The sequence below is a fragment of the Staurois parvus genome, unplaced genomic scaffold, assembly GCF_062004578.1.
Source record: "Staurois parvus isolate SC_StPar_1 unplaced genomic scaffold, SC_StPar_1.0 ptg000338l, whole genome shotgun sequence".
In the NCBI taxonomy this organism is placed as follows: Eukaryota; Metazoa; Chordata; class Amphibia; order Anura; family Ranidae; genus Staurois; species Staurois parvus.
Genome location: NW_028318134.1, coordinates 252,478 through 269,360, shown reverse-complemented (window position 1 = coordinate 269,360; position 16,883 = coordinate 252,478). Strand labels below are relative to the sequence as shown.

Genomic DNA, 16,883 nt, shown 5'->3' with positions numbered 1-16,883 from the left:
GGGCCCCAGGGCAATAGGGGATCATGGGGCCCCAGTGTCCTTGCCCAAACTCGAAAAAGCCTATGAGAAAGGTACCAGGGGCATCTCATGGGGCCCCCTACTGACCCTGGGCCCTCGGGCAATGCTAATAACAGCTTCTAGGAGCTTAAAAAAAATGCCAATGTGTGTGGAGCCTAAGTCAGATTTATAAAAGGAATGAATGAAGCTACAGCCAGGGGTGTAGTTGCCAAAAGTCAAACAAGGCATTTGCCTAGGTTGGCATTTTTCAGGGGGAGCAGTACTGCCCCTCGGAAGAAGGGATGGAAGAAGGGACACGTGTCATGGGGACTTGGTGGTTTCCGAGAGATGCTGTGGGTTTCATGACGGTGTATAAACAGCTCGACTCTCGATCCTGGGGATGTCCAGAGCTGTGAAGGTGAGTCTTTCTCTCTTGCAATGGGGGATGGTGGCTGGTGTATAGGGGGGCAGTGGTAGTGGACGGCTCTCTTGGGTGGGCGGCAGGGGTGTTCTTGGTCAATGTCAGGCTCTCTCTGCCGATTTTTGTGTTGCCTAGGGCAGCACAAAACCTAAATACACCAATGCCTACAGCACCGCTCTAAGCCAAGAGCGGGAGAATAACCCCGCCGGTATCCAGACAGTGAGAGTTGGCGTCCTAGCAACAATTCAGAGAGATGAAAGTGAAGTGGGGCGGTAAGGCTTGATCACAGAGGCTAACAAGACCGACAGAGCTGCTGGTTTTATCCGCATCATTGGCTCTGATCGGTGGTCATTAGCAAGTGAGTGTAAAAGGAAAAAAGAAGCATGCAAAATAAAGCAAACGCTGAACGCAATGAAAAAGTAAATGAATTAAAAAAATAAAAAAGCAAAACCAGTAAAAAAAACAAAACTGCCAGTCTTGTTAGCCTCTGTGACCAAGCTCCGGTGGGTGGGACGAAACGCGTTAGAGGGCATGGCTGAAGCGGCAGCTGAGGCCAACACTATCAACCACACCAGGGGGTAGATGTAGCATCCCAATCCTTCAGATTTATAAAAGTTGTAAAGTGGGATGATTGGCCCATGGTGACCAGATTCTTTGATCCCTGTACTGTGCATTACATGTCACTGACCCCTGAACTCTAAGGTATTCCTGACCCCTGCACTGTGCATTATATATTCCTGACCCCTGCACTGTGCATTATATATTCCTGACCCCTGCACTGTGCATTATATATTCCTGACCCCAGAACTCTGTGTTATTCCTGACCCCTGCACTGTGCATTATATATTCCTGACCCCAGAACTCTGTGTTATTCCTGACCCCTGCACTGTGCATTATATATTCCTGACCCCAGAACTCTGTGTTATTCCTGACCCCTGCACTGTGCATTATATATTCCTGACCCCAGAACTCTGTATTATTCCTGACCCCTGCACTGTCCATTATATATTCCTGACCCCAGAACTCTGTATTATTCCTGACCCCTGCACTGTCCATTATATATTCCTGATCCCAGAACTCTGTTATTCCTGATCCCTGCACTGTGCATTATATATTCCTGACCCCAGAACTCTGTATTATTCCTGACCCCTGCACTGTCCATTATATATTCCTGACCCCAGAACTCTGTATTATTCCTGACCCCTGCACTGTCCATTATATATTCCTGATCCCAGAACTCTGTTATTCCTGATCCCTGCACTGTGCATTATATATTCCCGACCCCAGAACTCTGTGTTATTCCTGACCCCTGCACTGTGTTATTCCTGACTGTGACCTTCACTGTGCATTATATTATTATTATTACTATTACACAGGATTTATGGCGCCAACAGTTTGCTCAGCACTTTACAATATAATGGGAGACAATACACCAACAATACAGTTCAATACAAGAGGGATAGGAGGGCCCTGCTCTTTGGAGCTTACAATCTATATACTACTGACCCCTGAACTCTAAGACATTCCTGACCCCTGCACTGTGCATTATATACTTCTGACCCCCTGAACTATGTATTATTCCTGACCCCTGCCCTGTACATTACATACTACTGACCTCTGTGTTATTCCTGACCCCTGCACTGTTTATTATATACTCCTGACCCCTGGACTCTGTATTATTCCTGAGCCCTGCACTGTGCATTATATACTCCTGACCCCTGCACTGTACATTACATACTTCTGACCTCTGTGTTATTCCTGACCCCTGCGCTGTGCATTACTTACTCTTGACCCCCTGAACTCTGTATTATTCCTGACCCCTGCACTGTGCATTATATACTCCCGACCCGAGCTTTGTATGATTCCTGCACTGTGCATTACATACTGCTGACCCCTGAACTGTTATTCCTGATCCCTGCACTGTGCATTATATACTACTGACCCTTGAACTCTAAGGTATTCCTGACCCCTGCACTGCTTCATATACTCCTGACCCCTGAACTCTGTGTCATTCTTGACCCCTGCACTGTGCATTATATACTCCTGACCCCTGAACTCTGTATTATTCTTGACCCCTGCACTGCTTCATATACTCCTGACCCCTGAACTCTGCTAATCCCTGCACTCTTCAGACTTTCAAAAGAAAAAATGACACACTGCACCCTGGTGATCTTTCATCCCTTTGATGTTTATTATGTAGATCTCCACCTCCCCTGATATAACCTTTCCCAGCCTGCAACCATTGTCTTCGTCCCATGATGCAATGCTTGGGCCTGAGCAGCCAATCACCTGTCCCCAACACTATTATGGGGGGGGGGGGTCACTTTGCCCTGAATGAGGAATGTGACATATCCCTTTAAGATCATTGCTCCCATTCCTGGTCAATATAACGGAGCTGACACTTAAAACATGCAATCTGATTGGACAGACATTCAGACACTTGTGTAACGTGTATAACAAATCTTTATTTACTAATGTGTGCAACAACTTCTTTTGCAGCCATGAAATGGTTAATGCCATTCACTGACTTTGGAAGCCACCTCCCCCCTCCCAGCGCGATGCTCTGCAGCATTTTCCGGTGCTGGGAGGATGGCGGGTGAGATAGTCAGCAGCTCCCGGCCGCTCTCATGCAGGAGTGATGTTCTGCTGCTCGCGGTGGTCGGTAGGAGCGATGCTCTGCAGCAGACTTGTGCCCATCCTCCTCATTTTCGGCTCTGCATCTTCCCTGTGAGCGGCAGACCGGTGCGTCAGCCCACCCTGGCTCTCCGAGATCTCTGTGTCTGTACCGTGCCATCGGTCTGTGCGCCCTGGTGCCGTCCGGAGAGGTAAACCTGTGGGGGGAGAGGGGGCAGAAAATGATCTCAAATGATCCTCCTGAGCAAAAGACTAGCTAAAGTTTAATCTGCTTACATTTGGTCTTTTCCTGGCCCCCCCCCCCCTCCCTTTCCATTTTCAATACATCGGTCATCACTGGGTCTTTGTACTTCTCTATGCAATTCAGGCAGGTCAATGGTGGGAGGGGCCAGCTAGGTTACTGTACATAGCTTCCTGAAAACATCATACTGTCCTGCCCCAGTACTCTTCTCTAACATAGGTAGTGGACTGGCTCTTGCTAATATCGAAACACTTAGATGGGTGGGTGGGTGTGTTTGAAGAAGCAGGTGGTCCTAGGCAGGTGACATTTACATAGGTAACACCCACATGTGATGCTGAGCCTCCATGATTGGTGGGACTGAAATCCAAATAATAAAAGGGGCCGGGCCAGGGACAGTCAGATGATGCTGGACGTCCTCCAGCTAGGAAATGGGGCGGAGCTCTGTCTGACTTGCTGCAGTTTCTAATGCACATGAAGCAGGTGGTCTTAGGCAGGTAACACCCACATGTGATGCTGAGCCTCCATGATTGGTGGGACTGAAATCCAAATAATAAAAGGGGTGGGGCAGGGACAGTCAGATGATGCTGGACGTCCTCCAGCTAGGAAAAGAGGCGTAGCTCTGCTGCAGCTTCTAATGCACATTGTGAGGAGCTCACAGTGTGCGGTGAAATCAGTCCAGGAGAGGAGCCGGATAATTGCATGTTTAGGAATTCTAATTCCACATACATCGGAGGGCACGCCTCCTCACCATGTTGCCCCTCCCCCCGGCACTCACCTGAGTCTCACTCTTTGCCTCCTTTGCCCTTTTTCTTGGCCTCGGTGCGCTGCAGCTTGTCGGCGATCTTCCTCTCGTGGCCGCAGGGACTGTCCCGGTTGGTGTTCTCTCTGGCCTCTTTTTTCGTGCGGCCTTTCCTGGCGGCGGTGGGCACTGCAGGGAATCAATGAACAGGCGTTCGATCAGGAAAACAAATAATTACCATGTATAGGAAACGCTACAATGGAGGAGGACACACGTGTGATACATTGTAACTTCCCCGACCTTACAAAGGAATCACCTACTTCTGCATTCTCTTGGCTTTCATTTTTGTTTTTAATGGGTTTTTTTTATCTTTTTTGAAGGGGAATTTCATTCAGCCCGGGTTCACATATATGTGGCGTGGAATATCACATGTGATACGTGCAGGAACCGCACCGCATTCCCGTACAGATTACATGCCATTTGTGTGCGGTGAGATCGAAGCCGTACATTATGTATGGCTCTAATTGCACCAAAATCATGCAGCACCCTTTTTTTGGGTCCGCAGTAGAATCAGATCGCACGGGTATTCACACCTATGTGATCCGATCTGCACATCGCACCGCGTTTTGTGGACCTCTTTCAGGGTGCTGTTAACTTACACACCTGCATCGGTTCGCATGAACGGGGTGCGATTCCGATGCGGTGCGGAATTCGCGGCAAATACCTCACTGCATCAGTGTGAACCATGGCTAAGGTTCTCAAGAATCTCGCCACCATGCAATTCCATTCTTTTTTTTTTGGGGGGGGGGGTATTTTTAGGCAATGGAACTACATCAGTACTTAGGCACTCTTAGACTGTCCAGTGCTAGTGGAACTAGAAGTCCCAGGCATGGCCCGGCACAGCAAATCCATCATAATAATAATAATGCTACAATGTATCTGTGTCTAATTTTGAACTCTGAACAAGTCTGAACTTGGAAGGAACGGGACTTTTTCACAAGGAGGGTGAACATTTGGATGTGATTTTGTCTTTTTATCTACATAGAGGAGAACCCCCTGAGCTCCACCCTCATTTACTGATTCACTAATTCTATTTCTGGTCCAAAATATTTTCCATTTATTTATTACTTATTTTATATATATATATATATATATATATATATATTATTTATATTATTTATTACTTATTATATATATATATATAAATATATATATTTATATATTATTTATTATTTTACAATTACTTTCACTGCTATTTACAAATTTTCATGCTCCCCCTTCTCCACTTTTTTTTTTGTTTTCTTCATTTTCTAAACATTTTTCCCCCAATTTAAATTCCATTTCTGGTCCAAATTATTCTCCGTTTTATTGATTTGACACTTAACAGCTGTTTACAATTTTTAAACCCTCCAAAAATTCAAAGTCTGATTATATTTTAACATGTTTTTTTCAGTTGAAACAAATTCCCTTATTTATTTCTGGTATGAATTATTCACCATTTAGAAAATGTACACTTTACTGCTATTTACAATTTTCATACCCCCCCCCCCCCCCCCGGAAAAAAGAAGAGAAATAAATATTTTATATATTCATGTGTATATATATATATATATATATATATATATGTGTGTGTTTATTTTTTCTCTAAACATTTTTTCCCCCAATGTAAATTAATTTCATTTCCGGTCCAAGTCTCCATTTAATTAAATTAACACTTGGCCGCTACTTACAATTTTTTATGCCCCCCCTAAAAAAATAAATAAAAATTATATATATATATATATATATATATATAATTTTTCAAACTTTCTTTTACCGGTTTAAACTAATTCACAGATGTAAAACAAACAGGAAATATTGGAGTGTACTCGGGGGTCAGGGGTCACTCCTAACTATGGATACGCTAGTTCCACGTCCTAGTTAACCAGACAAAAAAGGGGGAATATTGCCTATTATCCCCCTTTTTTGTCTAATTCACAAATGTTATTTCAAGTCCAAATTATTCTTCATGTAGAAAAATTACACTTTACTGCAATTTACAATTTTCCCCCCAAAAAATAAATAAAATCTATTTATAATTTTGTAAATATTTTTCCCCAATTTAAATTATATCCCTTTCTGGTCCAAATTGTTGTTCATTTTATTAAATTAATACTTAACTGCTATTTACAAAGTTTACCTTCCCCCCCCAAAAAAAATAAATATGATTATTTTTCAACATTTTATTCCAGCTGAAACTAGCTCACGTATTTTATTTCTGGTCCAAATTATTCTTCATTTCATTCACTTTACTGCTATTTACAATGTTTATGTCCCCTCCCCCCTCCCCCAAGAAAAAAAATCTAAAATGTTTATTTTAAGCTTACTTGCTAATTTTTTCTTTCTTTTTCTTTAGTCCGAACCACTTATATTTTCATGCAATTTGCAAGTAACAAGTACAAAGTAAACTCATTCATTCCATTTCGGCCCAAAGGACTCTTGTTTTTATGTCATTTACTGTGATTTCAAAATTTTCATGACACCCCCCCCCCCCCCCAACAAAGTTTAAATTGGAAATAAAGTGAGAAAAAAAATCTAAATGATATATATATATATATATATATATATATATATTTATTATATACACACATACACTGTATATAGACTTTTTAAATTTTCCCCCCCCAATTTCAACTAATTCAGCGATTAATTTATTTTTTGTTCAATTGATTACCCCACCTCCCCCATTCCCTTGCCGTTTTCCATTTTAATGCCCGCCCCCCAAAAAAAAAGAAAAAATTTTTTTCCAAAGAAATATTTGTTACTTACAGGCGTAGCGATCGGTCAGGTTGTAGTAGTCGTAGTTGTCGAAGTAGCGGACCTCGAAGTCGGTGGGCTGAAGTTTCTCAGCTTCTACGTAGGAGCTGCTCATGTTGGCAATATGTGGGGATCTCCTGTGTCTTGGGGGTCGCTGGAATCGCAGTAGCTGGGTCTGCTGGAATCGCAGTGGCTGGGTCTGCTGGAATCGCAGTGGCTGGGTCTGCTGGAATCGCAGTGGCTGGGTCTGCTGGAATCGCAGTGGCTGGGTATGTCTGTGTTCTTCTCTGTGCTGAGTTGTTATGATGTGAAGTCTTTGTTGGGATTCTTTATAGTCAGTGTGGCTCCCCCTTGGCTCCTCCTCCCAGTGTGCCGCTCCACCTTCACATTGCATCAGACTATATTGTTTGTGTACATTAGATTACACCATCCCTCCATCACCCCACCCGCCACTCTGCAGAACATTGCTCTCCTTTATTGCTGCTGTGCAGGACATCCTTGCAGAGCATTGCATTTCTTTTTTTGATGAAAATCGCAGGAAGACCAGCAGAGCATTGCACCTTTACCAGTGACCAATACTACCTGGAGCTCTGCAGAACATTGCACCTTTACCAGTGACCAATACTACCTGGAGCTCTGCAGAACATTGCACCTTCATGTGTGTCTTGTATTATGATGAGTGCTCTAATGCATTACACCTGGAAGTCCAGCAGAGCATTGCATCCTTGTATGTGACCTATAGTATTGCGAGCTCTGCAGAACATTGCACCTTCATGTGTGTCTTATGATGAGCGCTCTAATGCATTACACCTGGAAGTCCAGCAGAGCATTGCATCCTTGTATGTGACCTATAGTATTGTGAGCTCTGCAGAACATTGCACCTTCATGTGTGTCTTATGATGAGTGCTCTAATGCATTACACCTGGAAGTCCAGCAGAGCATTGCACCCTTGTATGTGACCTATAGTATTGTGAGCTCTGCAGAACATTACACCTTCATGTGTGTCTTATGATGAGCGTTCTAATGCATTACACCTGGAAGTCCAGCAGAGCATTGCATCCTTGTATGTGACCTATAGTATTGTGAGCTCTGCAGAACATTGCACCTTCCTGTGTGTCTTATGATGAGCGTTGTAATGCATTACACCTGGAAGTTCAGCAGAGCATTGCATCCTTGTATGTGACCTATAGTATTGTGAGCTCTGCAGAACATTGCACCTTCATGTGTGTCTTGTATTATGATGAGTGCTCTAATGCATTACACCTGGAAGTCCAGCAGAGCATTGCATCCTTGTATGTGACCTATAGTATTGTGAGCTCTGCAGAGCATTGCACCTTTATTTGTGACCAGTGTCACTGGGAGTCCAATGCAACACTGCACTCTTATACTTGATCCATATGTTACTGTGAGCTCTGCAGAGCATTGCACCTTTATTTGTGACTAGTGTCACTGGGAGTCCAACAGAACATTGCACCCTTATATTTGATCCATATGCTATTGTAAGCTCTGCAGAGCATTGCACCTTTATTTGTGACCAGTGTCACTGGGAGTCTGACGCAACACTGCGCACTGCACTCTGCACATGATTTATATATTATTGTGAGCTCTGCAGAGCATTGCACATATTTTAAGATGAATGCTACAGAGAGCATTGCACCTTTATCTTTGATGAGCTATACTGGGAGTCCAACAGAATGTTGCACATTTATAATCTATATGGTATTGCAAACTCTGCACATTGTTATGATCGATACTGCAGGGCAACAGCAGAGCATTGCACCCTTGCACGTGATGTATATCATAGTGAGCACTGCAGAGCATTGGATTTTATCTCTGAAACGTTATACTGGGAGTCCAACAGAACATTACACCTTTGCGATATATATGGTATTGCAAGCTCTGCAGAACATCTCACTTTTTTTTATAATTGATACTAGAGGGATTCAGCAGAGCATTGCACCTTTCCATGTCACTATATCAGTGAGATTTGCAGAGAATTGCACCCTTGCATGTGACCAAATCATAGGAAACTTTGCAGAGTATTGCACCCTTGCATGTAACTATATTGCAGCGAGTTTTTCAGAACATTGCACCCTTCCATGTGACTAAACCATTGGGAGCTTTGCAGAGTATTGCACCCTTGCATGTGACTATATTGCAGGGAACTTTGCGGGGCATTGCACCCTTGCATGTCAGTATACCATAGTGAGCTTTGCAGAGCATTGCACCCTTGCATGTAATCTATATTATTGGGAGCTTTGCAGAATATTGCACCCAGGAATGTGACTATATCACAGTGACCTTTGCAGAGCATTACACCCTTGCATGTGACTATCACAGTGAGCTTTGCAGAGCATTGCATCTTCATTATCAGCCGATACTACAAGGAGCATTGCACTCTTGCATGTGATCTATATCATTGGGAGCTTTGCAGAGTAGTGCACCCAGGTATGTGACTATATCACAGCAAGCTTTGCAGAGCATTACACCCTTGCATGTGACTAGATCACAGCAAGCTTTGCAGAGCATTACACCCTTGCATGTGACTAGATCACAGCAAGCTTTGCAGAGCATTACACCCTTGCATGTGACTAGATCACAGCAAGCTTTGCAGAGCATTACACCCTTGAATGTGACTATATCACAGTGACCTTTGCAGAGTAGTGCACCCAGGTATGTGACTATATCACAGCAAGCTTTGCAGAGCATTACATCCTTGCATGTGACTATATCCCAGTGACCTTTGCAGAGCATTGCCCCCTTGAATGTGACTATCGCAGTGAGCTTTGCAGAGCATTGCACCCTTGAATGTGACTATCGCAGTGAGCTTTGCAGAGCATTGCACCTTCATTATCAGCTGATACTACAAGGAGCATTGCACACATATATGTTTTTGGTGAGCCTGCAGAGCATTGCACCTCTACCTTACAGCGTTACCACCAGTCGGTGACCCACCAATCACATACAATAATGCGAGGTGATGTAAAAAAGCCAAGACAATGTCGCCTCCATTGGCAGTGGTGTCATCAGTGTGTCACATCCTGTAATTAGCGAGCTATCGTTTCCAGGAGTCGCGGACGCGCGGTCCCTCGATAATTGTCGCAGCGTCATCGCTTCCCTTCTTATCCCCGGAGACCCCAGAAATGTCTTCTAATCCAACACACAGCTATCAGAACAAGGCCTCCCCTCCCCTGCCAAGACCCTCTAATTGTACCTAGCAGGCGGACACCCCCTTTAAGAGGCGGACACCCCCTTTAAGTGAAAATGATCAGAAAGTGAATTTAGCTTCAGGAAGTTTTGCACAGATTGTTCTGTAACTTTCCAGAGTTTTCTCCTGGGGAGTTTCCTGGCTTCCTTCCACCGCAAACATGAGAAGAGCAAAACATCACAAGGTGGGAGGGAGGAGCCAGGCAGGAGTGGACTGAGGTGGGGGAGGGGTTAGAGGAAAGTTGTCAGGGGGGCGGAGAATGAGAGATATGGTGATTCATATAGTCTGAGTAATGTTTGTTTGGTGTCAGGGCGATGAGAGTTCCTGTGACCCCATCATGGGGTAAGCTGCACATGTTATAATAAACACGCGTGAGGAACGTGTAACCAGTGATGTCATACGTACAGACGCCACATGTTCCCCAATTCCATATACATCCCAGAATAGAAGATTTCTACCCTTTTATATTTACATAGCGCCAACATATTCCATAGCGCTGCACAGAGAACACTGAGCTGGTCACCACTCTGTGTATATATACCGCGTGCTGAAAGGCATTTTTTATATATTACAAATTATACAAAAAATATTTTAAAAAATATATATTTTTTAAATATATTCTTCAGAATTTTTTTAACATAATAAAGTAATTTTAACATATATTTGTAAATGCGTTCCAAAAATGTCCATTAAATGTATTTTTAAAGACATACAGTATATTCGAAAAATGTATGTTTAAAAATATTTTTTACGTATTTTGTTTAATATAAAAAACGCATTTCAACATGCAGTATGTTTTGAAATATATTGAATACGGCCAAAATTGTAGTATTTCAAATATATGTCAATGTATTTGGGAAGAATATTTTTAAAATATATTTTTCTTCCATGCAGGTAGATACTTTATCTTTTGTATTACTAAAGAAACGTTAAATATTTCTTTGTTTTTTTTCACTCATTATGGGATTATTTCCTTTGAAAACCAAACGAAAAAGTGGATATAGTTAATGCGGGGTCCGGGGAGACCAGATATAGTGAATGCAGGGTCCGGGGAGAGCGGATATAGTGAATGCAGGGTCCGGGGAGAGCGGATATAGTGAATGCGGGGTCCGGGGAGACCAGATATAGTGAATGCAGGGTCCGGGGAGAGCGGATATAGTGAATGTAGGGTCCGGGGAGAGCGGATATAGTGAATGCGGGGTCCGGGGAGAGCGGATATAGTGAATGCAGGGTCCGGGGAGAGCGGATATACTGAATGCAGGGTCCGGGGAGACCAGATATAGTGAATGCGGGGTCCGGGGAGACCGGATATAGTGAATGCAGGGTCCGGGGAGACCAGATATAGTGAATGCGGGGGCTGGGGAGAGCGGATATAGTGAATGCAGGGTCCGGGGAGACCAGATATAGTGAATGCGGGGGCTTGGGAGAGCGGATATAGTGAATGCAGGGTCCGGGGAGAGCGGATATAGTGAATGCGGGGTCCGGGGAGAGCGGATATAGTGAATGCAGGGTCCGGGGAGAGCAGATATAGTGAATGCGGGGTCCGGGGAGAGCAGATATAGTGAATGCAGGGTCCGGGGAGACTGGATATAGTGAATGCAAGGTCTGGGGAGAGCGGATATAGTGAATGCGGGGTCCGGGGAGACCGGATATAGTGAATGCGGGGTCCGGGGAGAGCGGATATAGTGAATGCGGGGTCCGGGGAGAGCAGATATAGTGAATGCGGGGTCCGTGGAGAGCGGATATAGTGAATGCGGGGTCCGTGGAGAGCGGATATAGTGAATGCGGGGTCCGGGGAGAGCGGATATAGTGAATGCAGGGTCCGGGGAGAGCGGATATAGTGAATGCGGGGTCCAGGGAGAGAGGATATAGTGAATGCAGGGTCCGGGGAGACCAGATATAGTGAATGCAGGGTCCGGGGATACCAGATATAGTGAATGCAGGGTCCAGAGAGAGCGGATATAGTGAATGCGAGGTCCGGGGAGAGCGGATATAGTGACTGCGGGGTCCGGGGAGAGATGATATAGTGAATGCAGGGTCCGAGGAGAGCGGATATAGTGAATGCAGGGTCCGGGGAGACCGGATATAGTGAATGCGAGGTCCGGGGAGATCGGATATAGTGAATGCAGGGTCCGGGGAGAGCGGATATAGTGAATGCAGGGTCCGGGGAGACTAGATATAGTGAATGCAGGGTTCGGGGAGACCATATATAGTGAATGCAGGGTCCGGGGAGACCGGATATAGTGAATGCAGGGTCCGGGGAGAGTAGATATAGTGAATGCAGGGTCCGGGGAGAGCGGATATAGTGAATGCAGTGTCCGGGGAGAGCGGATATAGTGAATGCAGGGTCTGGGGAGACCAGATATAGTGAATGCATGGTCCGGGGAGAGCGGATATAGTGAATGCGGGGTCCGGGGAGACCAGATATAGTGAATGCGGGGTCCGGGGAGAGCGGATATAGTGAATGCGAGGTCCGGGGAGAGCGGATATAGTGACTGCGGGGTCCGGGGAGAGATGATATAGTGAATGCAGGGTCCGAGGAGAGCGGATATAGTGAATGCAGGGTCCGGGGAGACCGGATATAGTGAATGCGAGGTCCGGGGAGATCGGATATAGTGAATGCAGGGTCCGGGGAGAGCGGATATAGTGAATGCAGGGTCCGGGGAGACTAGATATAGTGAATGCAGGGTTCGGGGAGACCATATATAGTGAATGCAGGGTCCGGGGAGAGTAGATATAGTGAATGCAGGGTCCGGGGAGAGCGGATATAGTGAATGCAGTGTCCGGGGAGAGCGGATATAGTGAATGCAGGGTCTGGGGAGACCAGATATAGTGAATGCATGGTCCGGGGAGAGCGGATATAGTGAATGCGGGGTCCGGGGAGACCAGATATAGTGAATGCGGGGTCCGGGGAGACCGGATATAGTGAATGCATGGTCCGGGGAGACCGGATATAGTGAATGCGGGGTCCGGGGAGACCGGATATAGTGAATGCGGGCTCCGGGGAGAGCGGATATAGTGAATGCGGGGTCCGGGGAGAGCGGATATAGTGAATGCAGGGTCCGGGGAGAGCGGATATAGTGAATGCGGGGTCCGGGGAGAGCGGATATAGTGAATGCGGGGCCCGGGGAAAGGGGATATAGTGAATGCAGGGTCCGGGGACAGCGGATACAGTGAATGCGTTCTGATGCATTTTTGATGCGTTTAACCACGTTCCAGTACAGTTCTGTGCAGGAAATATGCAGCCTGTTCTACTTTTTTTCTGCACCCGGAACGCACCGGAACTGCAAGCGCTGATGTGAACTATGACATTGACAACCATATCACCTACTTTCTGTGCGTTTTGGATGCAGAAAAAAAGCAACTGAAACCCATGTAGTGTGAACCGACCCTAACTGCGGACAATAGGTAGCGACTGGCCATGCAATTTGCAGGTCACATGGCAAGTCGCTCCCGGTGAGCCTGAGGTCTAAGAGCCGGTTCACACCATAGAAATGCAGTCCGGATGTGTTTCCGCGTGCGCGTTTTTGGAGCGTTACGGTGTGGTTTTGATGCGTTGTGGTACATTTTTTCCATTCAGGTAACTGTAAATACAATTTCTGGCTGCATGCCGGCGGAAAGCGTCTCTTCAGCATTCTTTGTGTCCATCCATCGGATTCCCGTCATGTCACGACCTCGTGTGACTCAGTGTATGGTATGTACCGTCACCCTCAGGCTGCGTGCCGCGTCGCATGACACACTCTGTATACAAACAGCGTTCACGTGTCGTCTGAGCTCAGCCTGCGCTGCCAATAAATGATACATTTCCCCCTCCAGTAGATAAACAGGTACACAGCCCCCCTCCCCCCACCCCAAGGTTATTCTCTACGTGTGCGCCAGATAAGAGCGCCGAGACCCGCGGTGAAAGATCGACCTACAAATACCGATTAGACGCTGGCTCAGCAATTCCAAACAGAGAAAGTTGTGTACTTTACAATGAGCTGCTTTCCGTGAACAGGATGGAAAATTCCACGGATCGTCACTTTCGCCAACGGGGCGTGCAAATGTTTTTTTTCCCAAAATAAAAAAGATTAAAATAAAAAGGTGACCTAATGGATGGCTAAAGCCTGAAATGTATTTTTAGTTTTGGATCGAGAAAGGAGGGGTTCAAACACTTTTTTTGGAGGGGAGATTTCCCTTCACTTCCTGTCCCAGAGACACAGTAGGAAGTGAGAGGGAGTCTCTTCAGGGTGATTGTCTTATGAACAGGGATCTCTTTTCCCGTCACCTTCTGCTCAGGGACAACTGGAATATTTTCGATTTCCCATTATTTCCTGTCTCGGGGATAATAGTCATCAGGACAAGAAGAGAGAGGAGACTGGCCAGTGGGGACACAGACAGCAATAAAAATCTAATGGGGCGGAGCATGGTGCGCCATGGCTGGTGACTAATGGCAGAGTATGGCACGCCATAGCTGATCACTAAGAGCCAACCATGGTGCACCATGACTGGTAATAGCGTCTAGTTACTATGGGCGGAGTATGGCACACTATAGGTGGTTACTAAGGGTGGAGTATGGAACACTATAGGTGGTTACTAAGGGTGGAGTATGGAACACTATAGGTGGTTACTAAGGGTGGAGTATGGAACACTATTGCTGGTTACTAAGGGCAGAGTATGGCACAGTATAGGTGGTTACTACGGGCGGAGTATGGCATTCTATTGATGGTTACTAAGGGCGGATTTTGGCACACTATAGGTAGATACTAAGGGCGGAGTATGGCACACTAAAGCTGTTTACTAAGGGCGGAGTGTGGCACACTATAGGTGGTTACTAAGGGTGGAGTATGGCACACTATAGGTGGTTACTAAGGGTGGAGTATGGCACACTATAAGTGGTTACTAAGGGTGGAGTATGGCACACTATAGGTGGTTGCTAAGGGTGGAGTATGGCACACTATAAGTGGTTACTAAGGGTGGAGTATGGAACAGTTTTGCTGGTTATTAATGGCAGAGTATGGCACGCCATAGCTGGTTACTAAGAGCCAACCATGGTGCACCATGACTGGTAATAGTGTCTAGTTACTAAGAGCGGAGTATGGCACACTATAGGTGGTTACTAAGGGTGGAGAATGGCACACTATAGGTGGTTACTAAGGGTGGAGTATGGCACACTATAGGTGGTTACTAAGGGTGGAGAATGGCACACTATAGGTGGTTACTAAGGGCGAAGTATGGCACACTATAGGTGGTTACTAAGGGTGAAGTATGGCACACTATAGGTGGTTACTAAGGGTGGAGTATGGCACACTATAGGTGGTTACTAAGGGCAGGGTATGACACACTATAGGTGGTTACTAAGGGTGGAGTATGGAACACTATAGGTGGTTACTAAGGGCGGAGTATGGCACATTATAGGTGGTTACTAAGGGCGGAGTATGGCACACTATTGCTGGTTACTAAGGGAGGAGTATGGCACACTATTGCTGGTTATTAAGGGAGGAGTATGGCACACAATAGCTAGTTACAACTACTCCGTATATTAGTCCCATTTCGGATCTCCATTCTATAAATCTTTTTTGTCAGCAGTTTTGTCAAAGCATCTGATGCACTTTTGTTTCTTATGGGTTGGAAGTCTTTGTATCTCATCCCATGAATCTGGCTCTGGTTTTGATACTACGTGAGCTACATAGGACAGACATTTGGGCCTGGTTTCTCCTTTTACAGTATTTCGATAAGCAAAACATTCACAGGTGAGCTGCTATGGCCAAACCACTAGTGACCGATATTAATGCTCAGAGGAGGAGAGAGTGGTGCAACACCCATAAATCATGGACTATCGATCAATGGAAGACTGTAAGATGGTCCGATGAATCGAGCTTCACACTGTTTCCAACCACCGGACATGTTTACATGTGGCCACCTCCGTCCCAAGCTTACGACCAGGAATGACAATGGTAAAGCACGGTGGAGGAGCAATCAAGGTTGGGACAGCCATATCGTGATATTCTGCAGGCTCCATAATCACCTTGAAAGGTAATCACTGCCAGCGACTATGTACAAATTTTGGCCAACCATGGACTATCGATCAATGGAAGACTGTAATATGGTCCGATGAATCGAGCTTCACACTGTTCCCAACCACCAGACGTGTTTATGTGTGGCCAACTCCATCCCAAACTTACGACCAGGACTTACAACCATAAAGCATGGTGGAGGCACAATCATGGTTTGGGTAGCCATATCATGATATTCTGCAGGCTCCATAATCACCTTGAAAGGTAGAGTCACAGCCAGCGACTATGTACAAATTTTGGCCAACCATGTGCCCCCCATGGTGCAGACATTGTTTCCCGAAGACAGCGCCATTTACCAAGATGATAATGCTCAGATTCACACAGCTGGCGTTGTTAAATCGTGGTTTGATGAGAATGCAGACAAAGTCTTACACCTCCCTGGGCGCTGGACCCCAATATTCTACGGCCACTATGGTCAGTTTTGGAGAACAAGGTCTTGGCTCGTTCTCTGCCAAGGTGTACTTTAGAAAGTGGCCGGTGAGTGTATTTGTCAATTCCCAGAATTCAGGCCAGAGGCGGTCCAGCACCACATTAGGCAATGATTTAGTTCCTTTACCTGGTATTTCCATCATTTTGTCCAGCCCCCCTGTACCTTCAATCATTAGCAGCATTTTCACCTTGGATTTCCAAGACTGGTAGTTCTGGTTTGTCAGGCTTGCAAATGAAAGTGTTGTTGAAGCTGGGTGACTGGCCGTTTTCTTTTATTCTGTTGCAGTCTTCTTTTTGTCGCTGTAGCGGGCTAGGACCGGGCGTCTGGGCCCAGCCATAACCTGGTAACAGACCCTGCACTG

The 16,883-nt window shown here is 45.7% G+C and overlaps 1 protein-coding gene across 1 annotated transcript; it reads right to left on the bottom strand.

Annotated features, from left to right (window-relative positions):
• Positions 1–2,858: 2,858 nt before the first annotated feature.
• Positions 2,859–7,141, bottom strand: NUPR1 (nuclear protein 1, transcriptional regulator). Its single transcript, XM_089684169.1, has 3 exons — positions 6,841–7,141; positions 4,069–4,221; positions 2,859–3,249 (listed from the first exon to the last, which is right to left on the bottom strand). Exons 1-2 carry the CDS (start codon positions 6,941–6,943, stop codon positions 4,076–4,078), a joined length of 249 nt encoding a protein of 82 aa, XP_089540295.1. The 5' UTR covers positions 6,944–7,141; the 3' UTR covers positions 2,859–3,249; positions 4,069–4,075.
• Between the last annotated feature and the right edge of the window lie 9,742 nt (positions 7,142–16,883).